This window comes from Poromitra crassiceps, assembly GCF_964638095.1.
Source record: "Poromitra crassiceps genome assembly, chromosome: 16".
NCBI lineage: Eukaryota > Metazoa > Chordata > Actinopteri > Beryciformes > Melamphaidae > Poromitra > Poromitra crassiceps.
In genome coordinates, this window is record NC_139645.1 from 119,477 (window position 1) to 139,252 (window position 19,776).

Below are 19,776 nucleotides of genomic sequence, written 5' to 3' on the forward strand. Positions count from 1 at the left end.
CTTTTATCACATCGCAAAGAGGGAAATGAATTGAGAAAACTTGTTGGACAATGAACATAGGCTATTTACCTTCATAACACGGAGGGTCGTTGGCACCACAGACGATCTGTCAATAAGCTCTCTCTGTCCTCGCATGAGTGAGTACAACAAGAATTAGAGCATATTGCATGCCTCGGCGAGGCAGCCTCGCGCAAACAGCCATTGCGAGACGCGAATCTGATTGGTTTTGATTGACGTAATGCCCAGCATTGCCTGGCCACGCCTGTGAATAATTCTGGTAGTTAAGACCGCCCAAATCCCGCAGGCATTTTGGGGCGCAGATGATTTTGGCACGGCTCTAATTTGCATCTGCGAGTCGTGCCGTGAACGTTTTCGCATCGTATATTTGCTTTTAATAACATTGAAAATTAGACAAACTTTGCAAATTAGCTTATAGGCTATAAATGTTATGATATATGACATCAGGCCATTTCTAGTTTAAATGTTCTATGTATGTATCTGTCCCTACTTAAATAAACATTAAATTAAATTAAAATAATAGAGTTACTGTTTTGGAAATTCTAATCCCTTACATTACTAGTTGTGGGGAAGGTAATACAATAGAGTGTTATTGCCCAACACTGATAATTACTTAATCGTTTTTTGTAGTAAGGTAAATTGTGTTGAAAATGTGGCTATCAAATTAGATATAACAGTAGGCTATATAAGGTAATTTATCTGCAAATCCAATCAATCTTTCTTAACCTCTTTTCTGGGGGTCGAAAGGTCCAATAAACACTCACAGAATTAGATTTTTCTGGTTTTGATTGGATGGTTCAGGCTTTCCAGGGTTAAGTTGTGTTGTTACATCTTAAGTACTGACAGAGTATTGCTGTGTACACACACAGTACCTTACTTTTCCATTACTTGATATACAGCTTAGTGCACTGCAATAAGGGCTCTGTAAAATAAAGTGTTACCATTTCCGCATTGTTAATTGGGTGTGCGTTAGTGTGCCAATCAAACCAATATAACACCAGATTTAAAGTCCTACTAAGGATCAGTACACTATGCCATATATATCACATAAAATATATGCTAAATAGTAGGGATGCACGATATATCAGCAATCATATCGGTATCGACAGATGTTAGTAGTTTTTTAACATATCGGTATCGGTTTGATGTTAATCAGCCAAAATGTTCACATTGAGAGGAAACATTGCGGTAAATCTATGATTTCTGGGCTTTTCCAAATGTTTTGGAAATAAGGAAAGACATTACTTTTACAAATTCACAGTGTTTACATGTGTTTTTCAGTACATACAACATTTTATTATCACAGAAATGTGTTTTTATACAGATCATATTGACATCGGTAAATATCGGTTATCGGCCATAAAAGCAATGTTAACGGTTATCGTATCGGCCAAAATTTTCACATCGGTGCATCCCTACTAAATAGCTACTGTGAGTTTAATATTTTAAAACATACTTCAATGCACACTAACAAATTGGCACTACTGGATCATCACAAGTGGAATGTATGTCGAATTACTGTTAATAATGTGTCATTCCAAAAACAACTGGGATTCAAAAAGAAACAAATAAGTAAGGTTGTGATTAACGGTTTTTGACCCTCACACAAAACAAAACTTAACACCCCAAAAAATCAAAGGGAGGAAAAATGCAGGCAAAGCAACAGCGACTCAGCTGGAAATACAAACTACCATCTTGATCGCCCTCCTCCACTGCCAGGACGCATTCATGCAAAAAAGAGAAGAAGCAGAGATGAGTGCTCGGCCAAAACCACGACTCAGCATTTCTGAATTCTTCACCCCTTTTCTGTTGGCTGATGCAGAAACTTAGCTAAACCTAGTTCTGTCTGTGACACTGACGCCAGGCATTTCTGCATCCTTTATAGAGTACCCAAGTGATTACGTATTTTGTAGGCCAACCCAGAAGTCAGTGCACTTCCTGGTTCCCTCCGCTCAAAGTCAATGGGGTTTTATGCATGGGGATTTTGCTTAAATTACTTAAATAAGTCTGTGGTTAACAAAAGTTTATGAAATGGTGAACTTTGTGTTCAGCAAGATAATCTTTGCAAATGAGGACCACTTTTTATTACTTTTGAAGAGTAAATGTAAATGTTTCTTTTTTTTATCGAGATTTTCTGAAAACGCTTCAAATATCATAAAAGTGGTCTTCATTTGGGAACATCCTGCTGAACATAAAGTTTGCCGTTTCATAAACTTTTGTTAACCACCAAAAAACCCATGCAAAAATCCCATTGACTTTGAGACGAAAGAACCGGAATTGAGTTGGCCTACAAAAATATCTCAATCCTAAATCCCTCCCCTTCCAGTGGACAACCAGTTGACCTTACTTCGAGAGAGAGAAAAAAAGTTTGAATTGTGCCATGAATTACACATTATGATGTTTGTCAATTTAAAACAGTAGTTAAGCAGTGGTAGCTAACATTAACGCAATGTCCGTGTTTCACACCAGGATGCAATGGGTCTTGCTAATTTTTTGCGTCCCGGCTGATACGTAATAGGAGGGTTAGGGTTACGTTATTACGTTATTTCACCAAGGTATGTTTGCACATATATATGTGACACTGCCCGGGCAGAGAGAGCAACTTGTCTGATTCTAAGTTTCAGGAAACGCGAAAAAAGTTTCTTTTTTGAAAGAAAGAAAAAGGACCTAAATGCAGCCATTTTTGGATCAGTAGGTGTATTTTGTAAGACTAGTGCAGTGCCCGTTCCCCCATGCACCACCCCGTGGGCGCTCCCCCCCGCACACACACTGCACTCTGTCAGGTCCCCCTAAGCGCAAGTTTGAAGTCGATCCAACAAAAAGTTGAGATATGTATGTTTTTGTCTGTCTTTGTCTGAGCCTGTTCTGTTTTGAAAACTGTAAAATAAAATATTGGAAGAAATTTGAGAAACATTTAATAGTGAATAAGACTTATTTTTTTGTCAAGTGCTTGCTCATGTGGAGAGACACATCAGGAGAGCAACTGAGAGACATACCAGGAGACAGAGAGACACTCCAGGAGAGAAAGACACACCAGGTGAGTGAGTGAGAGAGTGAACGGGCACTGCACTATAGTACAAGGAAATTGACTTAGGGTAGTATGTGTTTTGTGCGTGCATAGCTAAGCTACCTAGCAATGCTGGTGACTGTGCGAGACAAGAGATGTAGTTCACTGAGCAGTCGGGACCTCACAGAGCGCACTCCCGAATTTCATGCAATTTGGTATAGCACCACCTACTGGCAACACAAAAAGTGGTTTATCTCGAGAACCCTCTGTCCGATCGACTTCAAACTTGACGTGTGCGCTGTTTGGGACCTGGGAAAGTGCAGTGTCGAAGGGAAGGGAGGGGAACGGGCACTGCACTAGTCTTTTAAATTGACAAACATCATTATGGGTAATTCATAACAATTGAAACGGGATAAAACAATTATGTGTCTCTCGCCGTTGACTAACCAGTACACATTTTCCAAAATAAGGTCATTGGGGATCTGAGGCTCTCAATAGGAAGACAGCTAAGGTCCAATCAGAAGAACAGAAGGATTCAAGTCAACGTACCTTCCTCTTCATAGGCCTCTGCATGCAGCAAGCGAGCGTCCAGAGCCAGAGCAGAACAGAGACGATTAGCAGTCAGACAGAGGCTGTGTCTGCATCATGATACAGCTTACAGATGTTACTCATTTTGTTTGACCACCTCACTGCTAGGTGGTAAAAGTGGGGGCTTTTTGTTTTCTTTGTTCTTTACAAAATACCCCCCTCACTGCTGCCACGCTGCTGCCATGACATTAAGGCAGTACTGCAGCAAAGTGACCAAACTAAATGAGTAAAAACTGTATCAAGCACATTTACCAGAGAGTGCATGGGCCACCAGATGTTGGTACCACTCAAGGTGGAAAAATCATGTTGTTAAAAGTTTAGAAAGGGTATATGTCAGTGCATGTGAGAATTGGTTCAATTGTTGGGTCTAAAATAAAGAGCCTGGTCTTCTATTTGTAAAGCGCCTTGAGATAACCGAGTTATGATTTGTTGCTATATAAATATAAAATTGATTGATTGATTGATTGATTGATGTCTGCAGATTATATTTTGGTATTATAACCATTGCCAAATGCCAGCTTTGTCACAGTAATCAGCTCATGAAGTTAACCATCCCTACAATAAATTGGATTGTAGGTGCTGATGGATAGCCTATTTGTTTAGGCTATGTTTAATAGCATTTTAAAGGGTAGTTTCTGAGCTTTCATTCAAGCCAGTCTGTCTGACGAAATGAAGAGGTCACATATGCTATTCAAAGTGTCAGCGGCATTCATATTTTCCACAATTTTTACCTGAACTATAGTCTTTATTTGAGCACTGTGATTTGGTCCACCACACCCCATCCAGAGCCTTAAGGTCTGCTGACCAGTTGCTGCTGGTGGTACCCAGGACCAAACTTAAGACCAGAGGAGATCGAGCATTTGCAGCAGCTGCCCGCAGGCTCTGGAACGCCCTCCCCCTCCCTATCCGATCAGCCCAGAGCCTAGAGGCCTTCAAGTCCCTGCTCAAGACCCACCTCTTCTCCCTGGCCTTCAACTCGTTAGCTGCTATTCTGCGCCTTTTATTTATCTTATTACTTTTATCTATTTTATTACTTACTGCTATTCTGGTCTATTTTCTCTATTTTTATCTTTTTATTATTTGTTCTGCTGCACTTTATTGCACCTTGCTCCATAGTGTATTGTTTCTATACCTGCCTTTATATTTGTGTTTTTACTTGTAAAGCACTTTGGTCGGCTGCCTGTCGTTGTAAATGTGCTCTATAAATAAAGTTGACTTGACTTGACTTGACTTATCAGCCAATCTGGGAACCCATTGGTCCGTTAAACCATTGTTTTTTTTCTCTAACTTCTGAGGGCAGCTCCGTTTCAATGTGGTGCAACAGGAACTCAAGAGGCGCGGTCGGCAGCGGAAGAAAATCCTTTTCCGCTCCCTGCGTGTCGCTCTCAAATCCGTCCGCCGCTATGAAACAACAATAACAACTCTAGCTCGTTGCTATTAGCAAAATGGTAAGTTTTGACTACACACCGGTCACGTTCACTTCATTTTGATCGGATAAATGCATGCGTGCGAGCGCTGTTACACCTCTTTTGACAGAACCTACCGACAGATTTTCGATGCAAGTCAAAAGTCTGTCTCGAGAGATTACTTATCAGCTAACATTGATGGTGATATATGATAATTGTGGATATTTCATATAAAGCATCACCCAACTGTTCGGTCTACTCTAAAAACAGCCCGATCTCCCAAAAATTGTAAAATAGCAACGGTTTGGGCCAACATTGCTATGTTAGAATTTCGGCTCCAAAATTGTAAAATGGTAACGTTTCTTTCGAGGTCTCCGACCCCACGGACCCCTCTGACCTCTCCCAGACCCTAACCCTAAACCTAACCTCTCCCCAGACCCTAAACCTAACCTCTCCCCAGACCCTATCCCTAAATCTAACCTCTCCCACCACTCAACTGTGTTACCAATTTACAATTTTGGAGCCGAAGTTGTAACATAGCAATGTTGGTCCAAAACGTTGCTATTTAAAAAGAAAATTGGAGACTATGTTGCTAAACACTAAAAACTAAAGTTTCACTGAGGGTTCTAGAAAGAGGAAGCTAGTAATCATCTTAGGGTCCACCGTCCTTCATTAGAGAAATGGGTTCCCTGAAGGGTTCCTTGGAGAACCTCTTCAAGGAAACTTTGGTGGTTCTCTCATGGCCATAATCTGGAGAAGACCAGTTAATCTATGGTGGCTCCTGGTATGATGCTAGAGTTGAGCTATATTGGTTCATTTTTTGTTTATTATTGGTTCATTGTTGGTTTATTATTGGTTCTCAAACCTGGCTTGAGAGAGCCAAAATCATGCCCACTTCTGGCTTAGGCATAATAACCAAAGAACTTCATCCACCATTTATTCATTATTTATTTATTTATTTATTGTATTTTCTTTTAGTTTTACTTGGTCAAACCAAGCGATTAAGCTATATTTAGAAACAGGAGAGACCATATAACATTTCACTCAGACCAAAACATTAAAAAAAACGACATAAACAAAAGTTTTAATCCAAGTGAAATGTTCTATGATCTCTCCTGATTCTAAATATAGCTGAATCGCTTGGTTTGACCAAGTAAAACTATTTTTATAAACATTTTACAAAGAAAATGGTGGGAGGTGGATGTGCGTCTCACAGACAGACTGGTGAAGAATGGAGACGTCCCCTCAAAAATGTCCCATTGTCCGACAGCCCGTTATCCCAAAAATGAAAAGCCCGAAGGCCCATATGCTTCGATTTCTTTGAGAAACGATGGAAGAGTGTGTATTTCTGAGCAATGGGCTTCCAATTTTCGGGATAACGGGCTGTCGGACAAATGGACACATTTTCAGCAGCATGTCGACTAGACTACTGACTGACTACCCTACAGAGCAAAGAGCTGAGTGTCCTGCGGGGGAAGCTAGTAGATATGTGGAAGCACAAATCTATCTGTTTAACAACTAAATTATCTGTATCCTATCTGTACTCAGTGGAGGCATGGCTTAAATCAAAAGTGGGCAGGGTTTAGACTGAAAGTGGGTGTGGCTTAAGTTTGTTTGCTTGGTTGTTGATGTTGTTGGTGGTGGTCGTGGCAGTTCAGCATGCCGAGATGCCACCAAAACGTTCAAAGTATGGCTAAAAAAGGATATAGAATGAAGACTATTTATATCAATATCACTTTAAGGGTATTGGTACTGGTATCATCATTTTCAAAACAATCCCCAGCCCTAATCATGAGTACAAATGACACATTGTACTCGGATGATACTCGTTCTCGTAAGAAGTACCTTATCTGTACCGGATACTCATTTCATCCGAGTATTGGGCTCAACCCTAGAAGCTAGGATGAACGAGCCGCCCATGCCACGTACCTTCCTCCTCACGGACCACCTCCTCTGGCTCTGGTTCTGGTTCTGGTTCGGGTTCTACCTCTGGTTCTACCTCCGCCTCAGGGGCTACTTCTACTTCAACTACCTCCTCTTGGGCTACGAGACGCAGCATGCAGCAAGCCACGGCCGGCCGGAAGGATGAGGGCATCGGAGAAGACGTTAATCAAAGACAAGAAATGACAGTGTGAGAAACAACAACGTAAAGGCTTTTGCACATCATGTCCATATTTTTCATTTGAAATTGTCACACTATGACCTCATATTGTATCCCTCATGTTTACACACTGACTCCGAAACTATGGTCTGCCATTAAAGTGTTTGGAACAGGTTTCTGCGTTTTTCGCATCAGTCAATAGTCTTTTGCGAGCTGTTTGACCCCTCGTGTGTCTTCGGATGATGGATTAAAAAAAGGCATACGGAAGACAAAAACGGACTGTGTGCAAAGACCTTGAGAGAAAGATTACTTCAGTTACAGAAACGAAGGTGAGCAAGCTGCTGGAGAGAAGAGAGAGAGACAATGGCAATGAAACAGATGACGAGAGAGAAAACAGTCCATTGACCTTACTTCATCATGTGGTGGCCATTTTGAACTCTCAGTGAACTGTCCTGTCCAGTTCAGTTCAGTATACTGTTGTGAACCAAGATGATTGTACAAAACATTTATTGTTTCAGACATTCCCAATGGAAAACACATTACAAAAATAATGGATTTCTAGAATATACATTTTGCTATTTGGTCTATAGAGTGCCAAAGTCACACCCTCTTCCGGGTTCGGCATATTTCATTACGCATAAATCTCCCCATAGACGTTTTGAAAAATCTATATAAATAGAGTTTTACTTGGCCAAACCAAGTGATCAGAATCTAAAAATAAATACATAGTGGATTTTAAAAAGTGGAATGTTCGATGTTCTGTCCTGATTCTAAAGCAGCAGAATCAAATAGTTTTTTACAAAGTAAATCTATTTTTATAAAACTGTTTTTATACACATTTTACGAAATGTCTATGGAAAGATAAAGGGCGGATGAAATCCCTAACGCAGAAATGTGCGTGACTTTGGCTCTGTATTAAAGTCATTGTGGCTGTTTCTGCTGATCTGAAAGTTTTGTATAGCCTATGCTAATCATCCACGTAGTTTCCCCACACCAAGTGTTCAAAATGGCCGCTGTGTGAATAAGGTCAATGACAATCACATTGACAGATGATGGCTGATAGACAATGATGTAATTTCCTAGACCAGGACAATGGAACATGGAAAGGAAAAGAGGTGTAGGAGCTAAAGCTCGGCCACATTCTGTTCCTTCGCCATGTCTTCTGAAACAAGTCACTCATCAGCAGAGTCACTCTTAACTCTGGCATGTTTGACAGACAGCTAGGCAGGCTTAAGGCTGCCTAGCTTAAGCCTGGCTTAAGACAGGCTTAAGTTCACTTCTGCCTTAACAGGAAACTAATGTGCTGAACGCAGATTTTTAGGGTGCATTCTAATCCGCAAGTAGTTCCTAGCAAAGTGCACTGCACAGGGTATTCAGCCATATTACTTGACATGGCTGAAAATACCCTGTGCAGTCCACTTCACTGAGAACTACTAGCCGATCGGAACGCACTCTGGGTCCTGCATTCATATGCTCCTTATTCTTGTAGTCCTGAAACATCATGCAAAGTCACAACTTGGGAACTCCGGTATCATCAAAATTTCCCAGTTTCCCACTCATAAATATGACATTGGAAGGCTGTTCATGTCTTCGCAACTCATAAATACGATATATCCGAGGATGCAGCATAAGGCAAGACAAATACAGCTACAGATAAGTGAGGTATGTATTCACATACCTCACTTATCAGGTGGAAAAGTTTAGGAAAAAAGTTTTAATGATACAGTTGCTTGAGGTTTCCTTGCGGAAGCCCTGAGCGGTGAGGTGGGGGCTGATCTATTAAACAGCTGTTACCATCTATTAAACAAGAAGGTATGTTATGGCTGCACATTGCTGTTACAGCTCCTGTTAGCATCTGCTGAGTAAGGCTGGTGTCAAACACGTCGGGTTAAGGAATTCAGACCATTCATGCTGAAATAGAAAGTCCACTCAGTGATTTTTTTTACCTTCCTCGTCTTCAGTTTGGGGAGAAAAAGAGTCAAACAACATAAAGACAACAAGATGTCACTCAAACAAGACTATTGCTACTGCTAGTTAGATAGCACTACAATGGCAGTCTATGCTACCGCCGTTCAGTCGCCCAAAATAGATATTCCAACAGCGCTAGAAACTGTCACATGTACATGTGACTCGTGTACTCACCATGTGATGAAATAATAATCCAAAGTTACGGTAATTTTTGGAGTAAATCCATATCGAGAAGAACTAGCCAGAGGGCAGGCAGGCAGGCAGACAGACAGATAAAGATGTACTACAATGAACCCTAGTCTGGACCCGACCCGGACCCTACCAGAATAAATATTAACCCGACCCCGTATAGGTTTCAGGTCGGGTCCCTCTGCAATGAAAATCACTTCCTCGTTTGCCTGAGGCGCATGTGTGCGTGCACATGCGCACACATGCGCCTCAGGTAATCGAGGAAGTAATTTTCGTTGCAGAGGGAACCCTCTTTGCTAGTTATTTTCTCTATGGATTTACTTGCCGTTTGTGAGTGACAACAAGCCTCACGTGCGGCGCGCTATGTGTTTTTATGCGTTTCTCTCGTGATCGTGGTGATAGAATTGGACCCAATCCGGACCCTATTTGACCATAATAAATATGAACCCGACCCCCTACAGCCGGGTATTAGGGTCCGAGTAGACCCACGAAGACCTCTAGTCCAGAGTTAATGTCTGAAAGTGGCTTGTGTGTGCAAGTTAAGTGTGACTTGAGTCCAAGTTGCAAGTCCAAGTCCCCATCTCTGCCCATCGTTTCAGGAGTTTTGTAGAAGCAAGTGTCAGTCTGTTGATGCCAATCAGAATAAAACCGATCGCTGCACTGCTGTCAAGACAATGACTCGTGACTACTGAACACTGCTGTCAAGACAATGACTCGTGACTACTGAACACTGCTGTCAAGACTATGACTTGTGACGACTGAATCCTTCAAACAAGTTGATTTGCATTGGAAACAAGCGAAACTATCAAACCCCACTGGCAGATCCTTCCACTTATTTTGACTCGATAAAAGACTCAATGATTCAATGACTTGTTAGGGGAGGAAAGAGGTTTGTTGCAGTGTGCATTTATCCAGGTCACCACTAGGAGGCGACACAGCCTTAAGAAACAAGACTAGATGTTGCCTGTAACTGTGTGAGTAGTGTGAGACTGATGGCTTAAAGGTGAGACATGGCAGGTGAAAAGGGTAAAAAGGTTGTTTTCCCTTTCTCATACTCTGAGCCAGAAATCTCCACTTCAGTAGCACTTTACACCAAACGTTCCACTTTCTACTGAGGGGTTTGTTCATATATCATTCATAGCCTGATTTATATAACATTTTATTCATTAAAAAATATATCAAAACTATTTTTTTAATGACTGTTTACAGTTTTTTTCTGATTTATGGAGTGATAAAAATAGATATCCAAAATTCCCTCTGTAAAATCCTTTGGCTCTAACATGTCAACATGAAACAATAATGTTGAACCTGGCTTTATCCATTGTTCAGATTTCTGTTCTGGAAATGTATGCAAATTAGCACATATTTAAGTAGATAATGCGCCATTTGCATTTTTAAACATAATATTTCAGAACTTGTAATAAATGTTTGTGTCTTCATCAAATACGGAACTTCCATGGTGATATCTAATTAGTTTAAAAAAAACATATTCACCTGAAATGTGTCTCACCTTAACTTGTATTAAAAGCATCACTGGTGCGTTGTGTGTGTGTGTGTGTGTGTGTGTGTGTGTGTGTGTGTGTGTGGGGTACATCATCATTTAAAGGTGGCTTGCCTTCATTTGACAGTCTAATTGACATAATGTACAGAATCAACTTGGCTGGATGTGTGCTCACTTACCCTCCAGCTGATCCCTGAAAGAGGAAACAGAAGATATTTAGAACTTCTCTTCAACACCTTATTTCATCACATAAAACTCAAGATGGAAGAGTTTTTAATGGGTTGCATAGCGTTGCTGTCGGGCGGAAACCTTTAATCGCCAAAAAAGCTATTTTTCACAAGGAGAAAAAAAAATCCTATTTTAACAACTTTCACTATTCATTTCAAATTTCACTATATGTAGTGTTTACCATATATGTAGTGTTTATCATATAGTGAACTATATGTAGTGTTTACCATATAGTGAACTATATGTAGTGTTTATCTTATAGTGAACTATATGTAGTTTATTATATAGTGAACTATATGTAGTTTATTATATAGTGAATTATATGTAGTGTTTATAATATAGTGAACTATATGTAGTGTTTATCATATAGTGAACGTTATGTAGTGTTTATAATATAGTGAACTATATGTATTATATAGTGAACTATATGTAGTGTTTATCATATAGTGAACTATGTAGTGTTTATCATATACGGTAGTGAACTATATGTAGTGTTTATCATATAGTGAACTTTATGTAATGTTTATCATATGTGAACTACATGTAGTGTTTATCATAGTGAACTATATGGGAAACGATCAAACAAGTTTACACTACTCACTCTTCTTCTGCTTAGGTAAACATGACCGCATTGCATTGTGGTATACAGCAGGGGTCCCCAACCTTTTTTGCACCGCGGACCGGTTTAATACTGACAATCTTGCAGATTGTTATAGATCTATACAGATCTATACAGTATGGGAGAAAATGTAGGGTACATTCGCTGTTCACTAGAAATTGCAGTGCATTGTGGGTATTTTATAGTGGACTACTAGAGTCAATCAAATTAACAGTTAAGAATTTGGATACTACTGGGGAGCGGTTTGGAAAAGGGCTAAGGTTTCCGCCTGACAGCGACCATCGTATGGTTCACTTACACTTCCTCAGTATCGGACATGGTGACAGTCAACTTCACACCTGGAAGGAAAGAAGAGAAGGATGATGAGTTGGCAACAGGCAGATAGAGAGTGAGACAGGGAGAGAGGGAGGGAGAGAGACAGAGAAAGTGACAGGGAGAGAGAGACAGTGAGGGAGAGGGAGAGAGAAAGAGAGAGACAGAGAAAGAGACACTGTGAGAGAGAGAAAAGGTCATGGGTTCGACTCCCGCAGAGCCGTCAACGCTCCTGATCACCTGTTGCTCTGGATAAATGTTGTCCAGTTCTTACTCACAACTTGTCAACACTAGTGGAATTCTCGTGCTGCAAATCCATTGTTAGCTCACTCACTCACTCACTCACCCACCCACCCACCCACCCACCCACTCACTGACTTACAATCTCAGTGACTCATTCCCTCACTCACTCACTCACCCACAGAGACTTTGCATTCCTATTACAGTTCTGATACCTGTTGGAGCACACAATCACTGCCCCTTTAGTCAGGCCTCGCTCACAGAGTTAGCATGACCCCCCCCCCCCTTCAAACACACACTCTCTCTCTCTCTCACACACACACACACACACACACACACACACACACACACACACACACACACACACACGTCCTTCGCGTGGCTGACCGGGGTTCAAATCCGACTCGGGGGCCTTTGCCACATGTTATCTGTCTATCTATATATGTATATATATGTTATCTGTCATATCCAATAACAAAAAGCACAACATCAAACAACACAGTTGTAACAAGTTCTGTATAGATCAGTTTCAGGTTTATTGTCATATACTTGATCGCGGCCTCGCCTGCTCTATGACATCACTGATGACATCATCATGAATGACATCACTGATGACAATTAGGGCAATCACCTAATTAACCATGGCTTCATCCTGGACCCCACCCTCTCATCCCCATGTCAGCTCCATCATTAACTCATTCTCTGCCAGGGTCATTTCAGTCTGTGTGCTCCCAGTGCCAGGATTTTGAGCATATTTCCTGATCTTCCAGGACCCACAGAATATTCTGTGCTAGGAATAAAATTACACAACATATCTCACAATAAAGCAGAGACGCTCTTCTTAACCCTTGTAAAAACTGAAACTCTCCCATGTTTCCTTGTTCAGTTACAAGCAGTGGAAGTTAGCTTGTTTTCACTAAAAATGCCCTCCTTTGGACAGAAATATGAGAAAAAGAGGTTTTTAGTGAAGGACACCGTTTCAAGCAGAACTCTCTTTTGAGCCTTTTATTTTTTGCCTCAGTGACACATCAGACATATACAGTATTTGTTTTCCCAAATAAATAAATAAAAAATAAAAAATAAGAGAATGTATTTTACAGTTGCCATGTTGATTTTTAGCTTAGCTTGATAAAAGCATAAACAAATGGAACGAACCCTTATGTGGTCACACTCACACACTCTCTCTCTCTCTCACACACACACACAGGAATAACGAGTGCTGTAACGTTACCTCTCATAACTAACGTTAGCACAGAAGATCACACAATAGCTACGTTAGTGCTGTAAACTTTGAAATGTTTATGTGACACATGTTTCGCCTTGGTTGCTGGGGACGGGTGTGTGAGGCGGTTTGACGCGTTTGACGTATCCATGTGATTCCCCCTCCCTTGAGTGTGATAGAGCTCTCCCTTGAGAGGGAGAGCTGGCAAGAGGAAACGTGAAGCGAGTCATGCCGGCGGCATAAGTTATAAACAATGCGTGACAATTATACTCGAATGTTGTGTGTGTGATCATTTCATCTCAAACGCGATACAAAAAATAGGCTACTTTTTACCATCGTCATTGCTTTCTCCAAGTGGCACCCATTTCTCCTCCTCCGATTCATCTGTCAGAACGCTGTGAAGGGGAGCCTTCGTCGCCATGGCGCTCCGTCGTGGAGCAATAACAAAAATGCTGGCGTCTTCCTCGCCAGCCGAGAACTCTGGATCGGACTCTGTTTCGACCACAGGCTCCACCCATAAATACTAAACTAGCGGGTTCCTTTTATCAGTTTGACTTGAAACAATGTCACAGGCTGGGAAAGTGTCTGATGTAATGTAAACAGCCAAAACATGAAAGTACGTCCGAGTACGTCTTTGGCACAGAACGCCATTGTTAAAAGTACGTCCGGGTACGTCTTTGGCAGAGAATGAGTTAAAGGGATAGTTCGGATTATTGGACATAAAGTTGTATGAACTCCATACCAGTTGTAGAGCGTATGGGGAGCTGACATGCCGATCCATGAGTCCCGTGGGCGGAGCTCTAGCTTGATCTGAGTGGAAAAAAACGAGTCCCGGTGGACATTCTAGGGTCACAGAGTTATCAAGTGTTACTCCTAAAGAAAGCATGCATGTGTTATGACATCTTATTTCAACAATAAAACCACAGTCTTGCTGTTGATCAGACCGCGCTATTTATTGGCAGTACTTTCTGGCTCCACGCACTGCATCCATGGCAGTCACTAACAGTGTACAGGTGTTTCAGACACAGTGCGCTCTGATAACAGGCTACTAAAACATACTAAACATGTCTGACTATGAAAGCGATGAAGATAAAAAAAAGTTTAAGATTAAAAAAAAGGGGCACTTCATACTGAGTGCCCCTGGGCCTGCCGAGGTTGCCGATATGGTAGATCCGGCCTTGCACGCCGGAGAATTGTAATCCTGTTCATCTGTGTAAATATAACGTGTCTTTTGTTGACTCTGCTCTGTGCTCGGCTTGTGCTGTTTGATATGTGAAATATAAAGTGTCTTTGGATGATTCTGCTCTGTGCTCGGCTTGTAAGGCTGTTTGATATATGTGTAAATATAAAGTGTCTTTGGATGATTCTGCTCTGTGCTCGGCTTGTAAGGCTGTTTGATATATGTGTAAATATAAAGTGTCTTTGGATGATTCTGCTCTGTGCTCGGCTTGTAAGGCTGTTTGATATATGTGTAAATATAAAGTGTCTTTGGATGATTCTGCTCTGTGCTCGGCTTGTAAGGCTGTTTTATATATGTGTAAATATAAAGTGTCTTTGGATGATTCTGCTCTGTGCTCGGCTTGTAAGCTGTTTGATATATGTGTAAATATAAAGTGTCTTTGGATGATTCTGCTCTGTGCTCGGCTTGTAAGGCTGTTTGATATATGTGTAAATATAAAGTGTCTTCGGATGATTCTGCTCTGTGCTCGGCTTGTAAGGCTGTTTGATATATGTGTAAATATATAAAGTGTCTTTGGATGATTCTGCTCTGTGCTCGGCTTGTAAGGCTGTTTGATATATGTGTAAATATATAAAGTGTCTTTGGATGATTCTGCTCTGTGCTCGGCTTGTAAGGCTGTTTGATATATGTGTAAATATAAAGTGTCTTTGGATGAGTCTTTCACACTTGTTGGTGGGGCACAGCTGCAGAGGACTTGCGGGGATTAGAGCACAGATCGTGTTTCTGGCCATCAGCTTGGAGCTCTAAGCCCCGGGGGGTTCAGGGGGGATGCTCCGAGCTCTGAGCCCCGTACCCACGACCTTCACACCCGCTCTCCAAGCAAATCAATTTCACACAAATCAGCTTCGATCGACTTACAGCTGACAGCAGTTTGTTTGATCGACTTACAGTTTTCCCTGCCCGCTATTCACTGGGGCTCTTTAGCATGCTGGTTATGTCTATGATGCCTCCATATGTTGGCAGCTGATTGGATGACAGGGGAACCTGCTCTGTGGCTGTCTTTCTGCATCTGTCACCACATTCACTACAGTGACTTTACCTAACTACTGCCCAAGTCCTCCCCCATACTGCCCAGACAACGAGCGCTCATTTCTAGTGTGCATCGCATGTTGGCGCACGCAGCTTGCAGGCTTGACCTGCTCGCCCACTTCACCTTCGCTCAACCGGCAGCGCGCCTCTAGCATGCCTCACTGTGTCGCCCTCGCAGAACCCCTCGTCTCACTATAATAGTGAGATATTATTTAATACTCTTATACTAACTCAATCATTTTACGATCATTTTTGAGAAGTGTCCGTGTGTGCGTCAGCAGAATTTCGCCCGGCCACAGCTATGCCATTTTACGTGCGATCGGGCTGAAAATTTCAGGGGGTGTAAAGAGCACCCGTGTGGGTGAGCATCAGTGATGATGTCATCAGTGATGTCCTAAGTTCAGTGATGATGTCATCAGTGATGTCATCCATGATGATGTCAACAGTCATGATGTCATCAGTGATGTCACCTGTGATGATGTCATCAGTGATGTCACCCTTCCTGGGTGAGGCTATTGCAGGCCAAGCAGCAGCGAGGCTATGAATCGAGCGTGCAAGGTTGCTAAATAGTATGTGGGCGATGTTTGTTTGTTTCAAGTTCTGTGTCCGGCCACAGCCGTTTTACATGCGATTGGGCTGAAACTTTCAGGGTGTGTAAAGGGCACCCGTGCGGGTGACCTGACGGAGCTGCATTTTTAAAATTAGGCTAATTAGCTAATGATGTGTGATGTCATCAGTGATGTAATCAGTGATGATGTCATAAGGCGCACACACACAAGGAGGCATTGTGACACACAATGAGGCATTGTGACAAGACTAGTCTCGCTAGCCAGCCTCTCTTCCTTTCCGTCAGAGAGTATGGCGCCTTGGAAACAGGCAACAGGGATAAGTCCTCCCCTGCTCTAAAGCTGCTCTCCCATTAGAGCGGCTGTTTCGGTGGCAGCAGGATATCCGCTCCCCTGCTTGCAAGCTCTGTCACACGCTCTGTCATTGGCTCCGACCATGTCAATCAGCTCCCACGTGTGTCGCTGTAATGCTCCCGGCCGCCGAATGTGAAAACAACGACGCTAACTAGCTAGCGTAGAAAGCTAACGGCAGAAACCTACAGGCTAACTCGTTCCTACACGCTGAAAATGGCAAGTTTTGAAGAAAATTTGGATTGTGCAATAAAGAAGTTCCACCCCAAAACTATTTTCCAAGGGCACTAACGCTAAGCACCGCCCAAGACGAGGATGATTGGTTAACCCAAACAGAGCATTTTTTTCGCAATCCCACAATGGAAACCTGCGGTGCCAGACTCTGACGGAAAGGAAGAGAGGCTGGCTAGCGAGACTATGACAAGACTGACAGTGATGTCATACACACACACACACTGATGATGTCATAAGTGATATCATAATGAGGCACACAGACACACACAAGGATGCATTGTGACATTACTGATGCCATAACATTTAGTGAGCAACACACACACACACACACCATTAGGGCAGGTGAGGCCGAGCCTAGGCATTGAGCGCGTGAGACAGAGACCAAGACCGAGACCAATGTGAGACCATTTTCAAGACCATCTCTAATGATGGCTTAATCTTTACACCATTGCTCTGCTAACGAAAGACATCATTATGTAGGAATTTTAGTAAAATACAAATGGCTGTACTGTGACAGAAGGCAATCCTTTGATGTGAAACACTGCAATTCCATAACACCGACCCCCGGAAAGGCTCAACGCAACGGGCAGAATGAAGTATAAAAACACCTTACTGCTGCTAAGTTTTGACTCCCCCAAATGGTTAGCCACTGATTAGTAAATTATGACTATGTACCGTAATAACCTGTAAATTATGACAATGTAACATACAGGTTATGATGATACAGTAATTAACAGAAGCATTAGTCTATAGTGGTTATGTTGAAACAAACATTTATTTGAAATGTAAACATGTTGGTCTACAGTAGAAAATAATTTCACTATGGAAAACAAGGTTTTTTCCTGGCTAAGAATGGGCCGTTGGGGGCTTACTACGCACAGGCATGATTGTGCACATTTGACTTTTGGGTTAGTGTAAATCAGACAATACACAGGTAGATAATGATGTCACACAGGTAGATAATGATGTCGCTGCAGTTGTGGTCTCGACTGCTCTTGAAATAAAATCCTGAGTCCGGCTTGTCCGAGAGCGGGTCAAGATAAAGACAGAGTGAGGGCGAGTCCGAGACCATCAAAGGTCTTGAGTACTATAAGGTACAGTGATGGGTGGAGCTAGATTTAGGGCTGAGTGATACAGGGGGTCGAGATTGGACAAGATGGTCGATGAAGCAACACTCGACAACATTTCAGCTTTTTCCCAACTAGGGTGCCGCTACATGATGCCACTACTGAACTGTACAGTAATAAGGATTTTGAACATTTTCATGAATCAAGTGAGCCTATTAGAATTCAAAATCCTTACTACCAACACTTAACCAGCCTGTACTCCACTACTGTACTCTACTGTACTGTACTGTCAACTTAGTGGCATCATCTAGCAGCGCCCTAGTTGGCAAAAAACTGAAATGTTCATCTTTCTAGCAAATCCAGGTACATTTCAGACTTGAAAGTAGTGTCCTGTTTGGTCTGAGGTGAAATGCGAATTAAGTATTTATATGATCAAATGTTTCATGTCCTCAGTACCATCTCTAAACACAAATCCATTGACAAATCCATTAAATTGATCAAAGTATGAGGCCACAATGAGTCATTTGTGCACAAATGACATCACTGGTCCACAACTTAACTCTCAAAACTGTCAAACTAAAACATTGTCTTCAAAAGGGTTTAGTTTTCTGATATACTACTGATTTTGTAATGATACAAAGCTGGTTGAAAATCAGCGGAGTGTTCCTTAATACGTGAAATACATTTTTTGTTTAGTCAGAGTGTAGTCACAGAAAAGAATGTGGAGCTTTTCCTTAACATACAGTACTAAATATAGTCGTTAGTCGTTATCCATGTTCACACCATGTTCACATGGAGGACTGGAACCACTGTCAGCCTGCTCCCCATCTGTCTGTCTGTTTCTGCCTGCTTACCTCAGAGAAGAAGCGCTGCTCCTCTGCCGATGGTTCTGTTTGTTCTGTGTGGAGTGAGATCTCGGCTCAGAGAATACGTCCTTGTTATAGTGACACTGGAGCTGCCAGCTTCTTATTGGCTGTGTGAGGTGGGAAGAAAGGAGAGAAGAAGAGGGAGAGAGAGAGTGAGAGTGTGTGTGTGTGTGTGTGTGTGTGTGTGTGTGTGTGTGTGTGTGCGTGCGTATGTGTACGTGGGTGCGTGTGTGTGTTTGTCTGCAGGAGGAGATAGATGGAATGGTGTGGAGAGAAGAAGAGGCTCAAGTTGTGGAAAGGAGCAGCTGAGAAGCTTCTGATGCTAAATTTACTGTGCCAGAGGCTTAACCAGCAGCCTGGCATCCAGACAATGGACAGGCTGATTACAGTCAGACAGAGCAGAGGTTTTCAAAGTGGGAGGCGGGGCCCCGGTGGGGTGGGTGGAGGGGATGGGTACATCCAAGCAGTTTCAGGGGAGGCTCAATGAATGGAAGTGAAAAAAGTACCGGTAGTCCTCAAAATGAGATCAGATGGATGAGAGAGAGACACACACACACACACACACACACACACACACACAAAATTGGGTGGCAATATTATAACAATGCATAATATTATCCTCCTGAGACCCAGCAATGCATTTTTGTGCACTGTAGTGCACAACAGTTTTTGCTTAATTCCTCTAATACTATATGTGACTCTATTGAGTCCTGATGTCCCTTACAGAGGACAACCGTAGCTTTCCAATGATATATCATGTGTGGGGGTGTGGACATGCCAACTAGCCTTTACCTGTCTTTTGAAAATGGCTGCCTTCACAACAAGAACATTTTATGGAAGAAGGAAAGGTAAGCATGATATTCATGTTTAAAATGTTTTTCAATGTTATATTTTGTTTGTTTTTAGTAAGTAAACATCTAAGGAGCATTTTGAGTGAGTTTTCAGACCTGAACTTATTTATTTTCAGGGGGGATTCAATACAACCAATACATTTTTGAGATTGTGTCCCAATGATGACATCAGT

General features: G+C 42.0%; 1 protein-coding gene across 1 annotated transcript in view; it reads right to left on the reverse strand.

Moving 5' to 3' along the window:
- LOC310791154 (troponin T, fast skeletal muscle-like) overlaps positions 1–17,891 on the reverse strand; it is a gene marked incomplete at its 5' end in the record, with an annotated part of 52,440 nt that extends 34,549 nt beyond the window's left edge. Inside the window, 6 exons of the mRNA XM_083652847.1 lie at positions 1,710–1,730; positions 3,575–3,592; positions 6,949–7,062; positions 10,958–10,971; positions 11,924–11,963; positions 17,750–17,891. Of these exons, the coding sequence (XP_083508973.1) occupies positions 1,710–1,730; positions 3,575–3,592; positions 6,949–7,062; positions 10,958–10,971; positions 11,924–11,963; positions 17,750–17,891 (349 nt within the window). The remainder of the gene's footprint in view (positions 1–1,709; positions 1,731–3,574; positions 3,593–6,948; positions 7,063–10,957; positions 10,972–11,923; positions 11,964–17,749) is intronic.
- Positions 17,892–19,776: the final 1,885 nt, after the last annotated feature.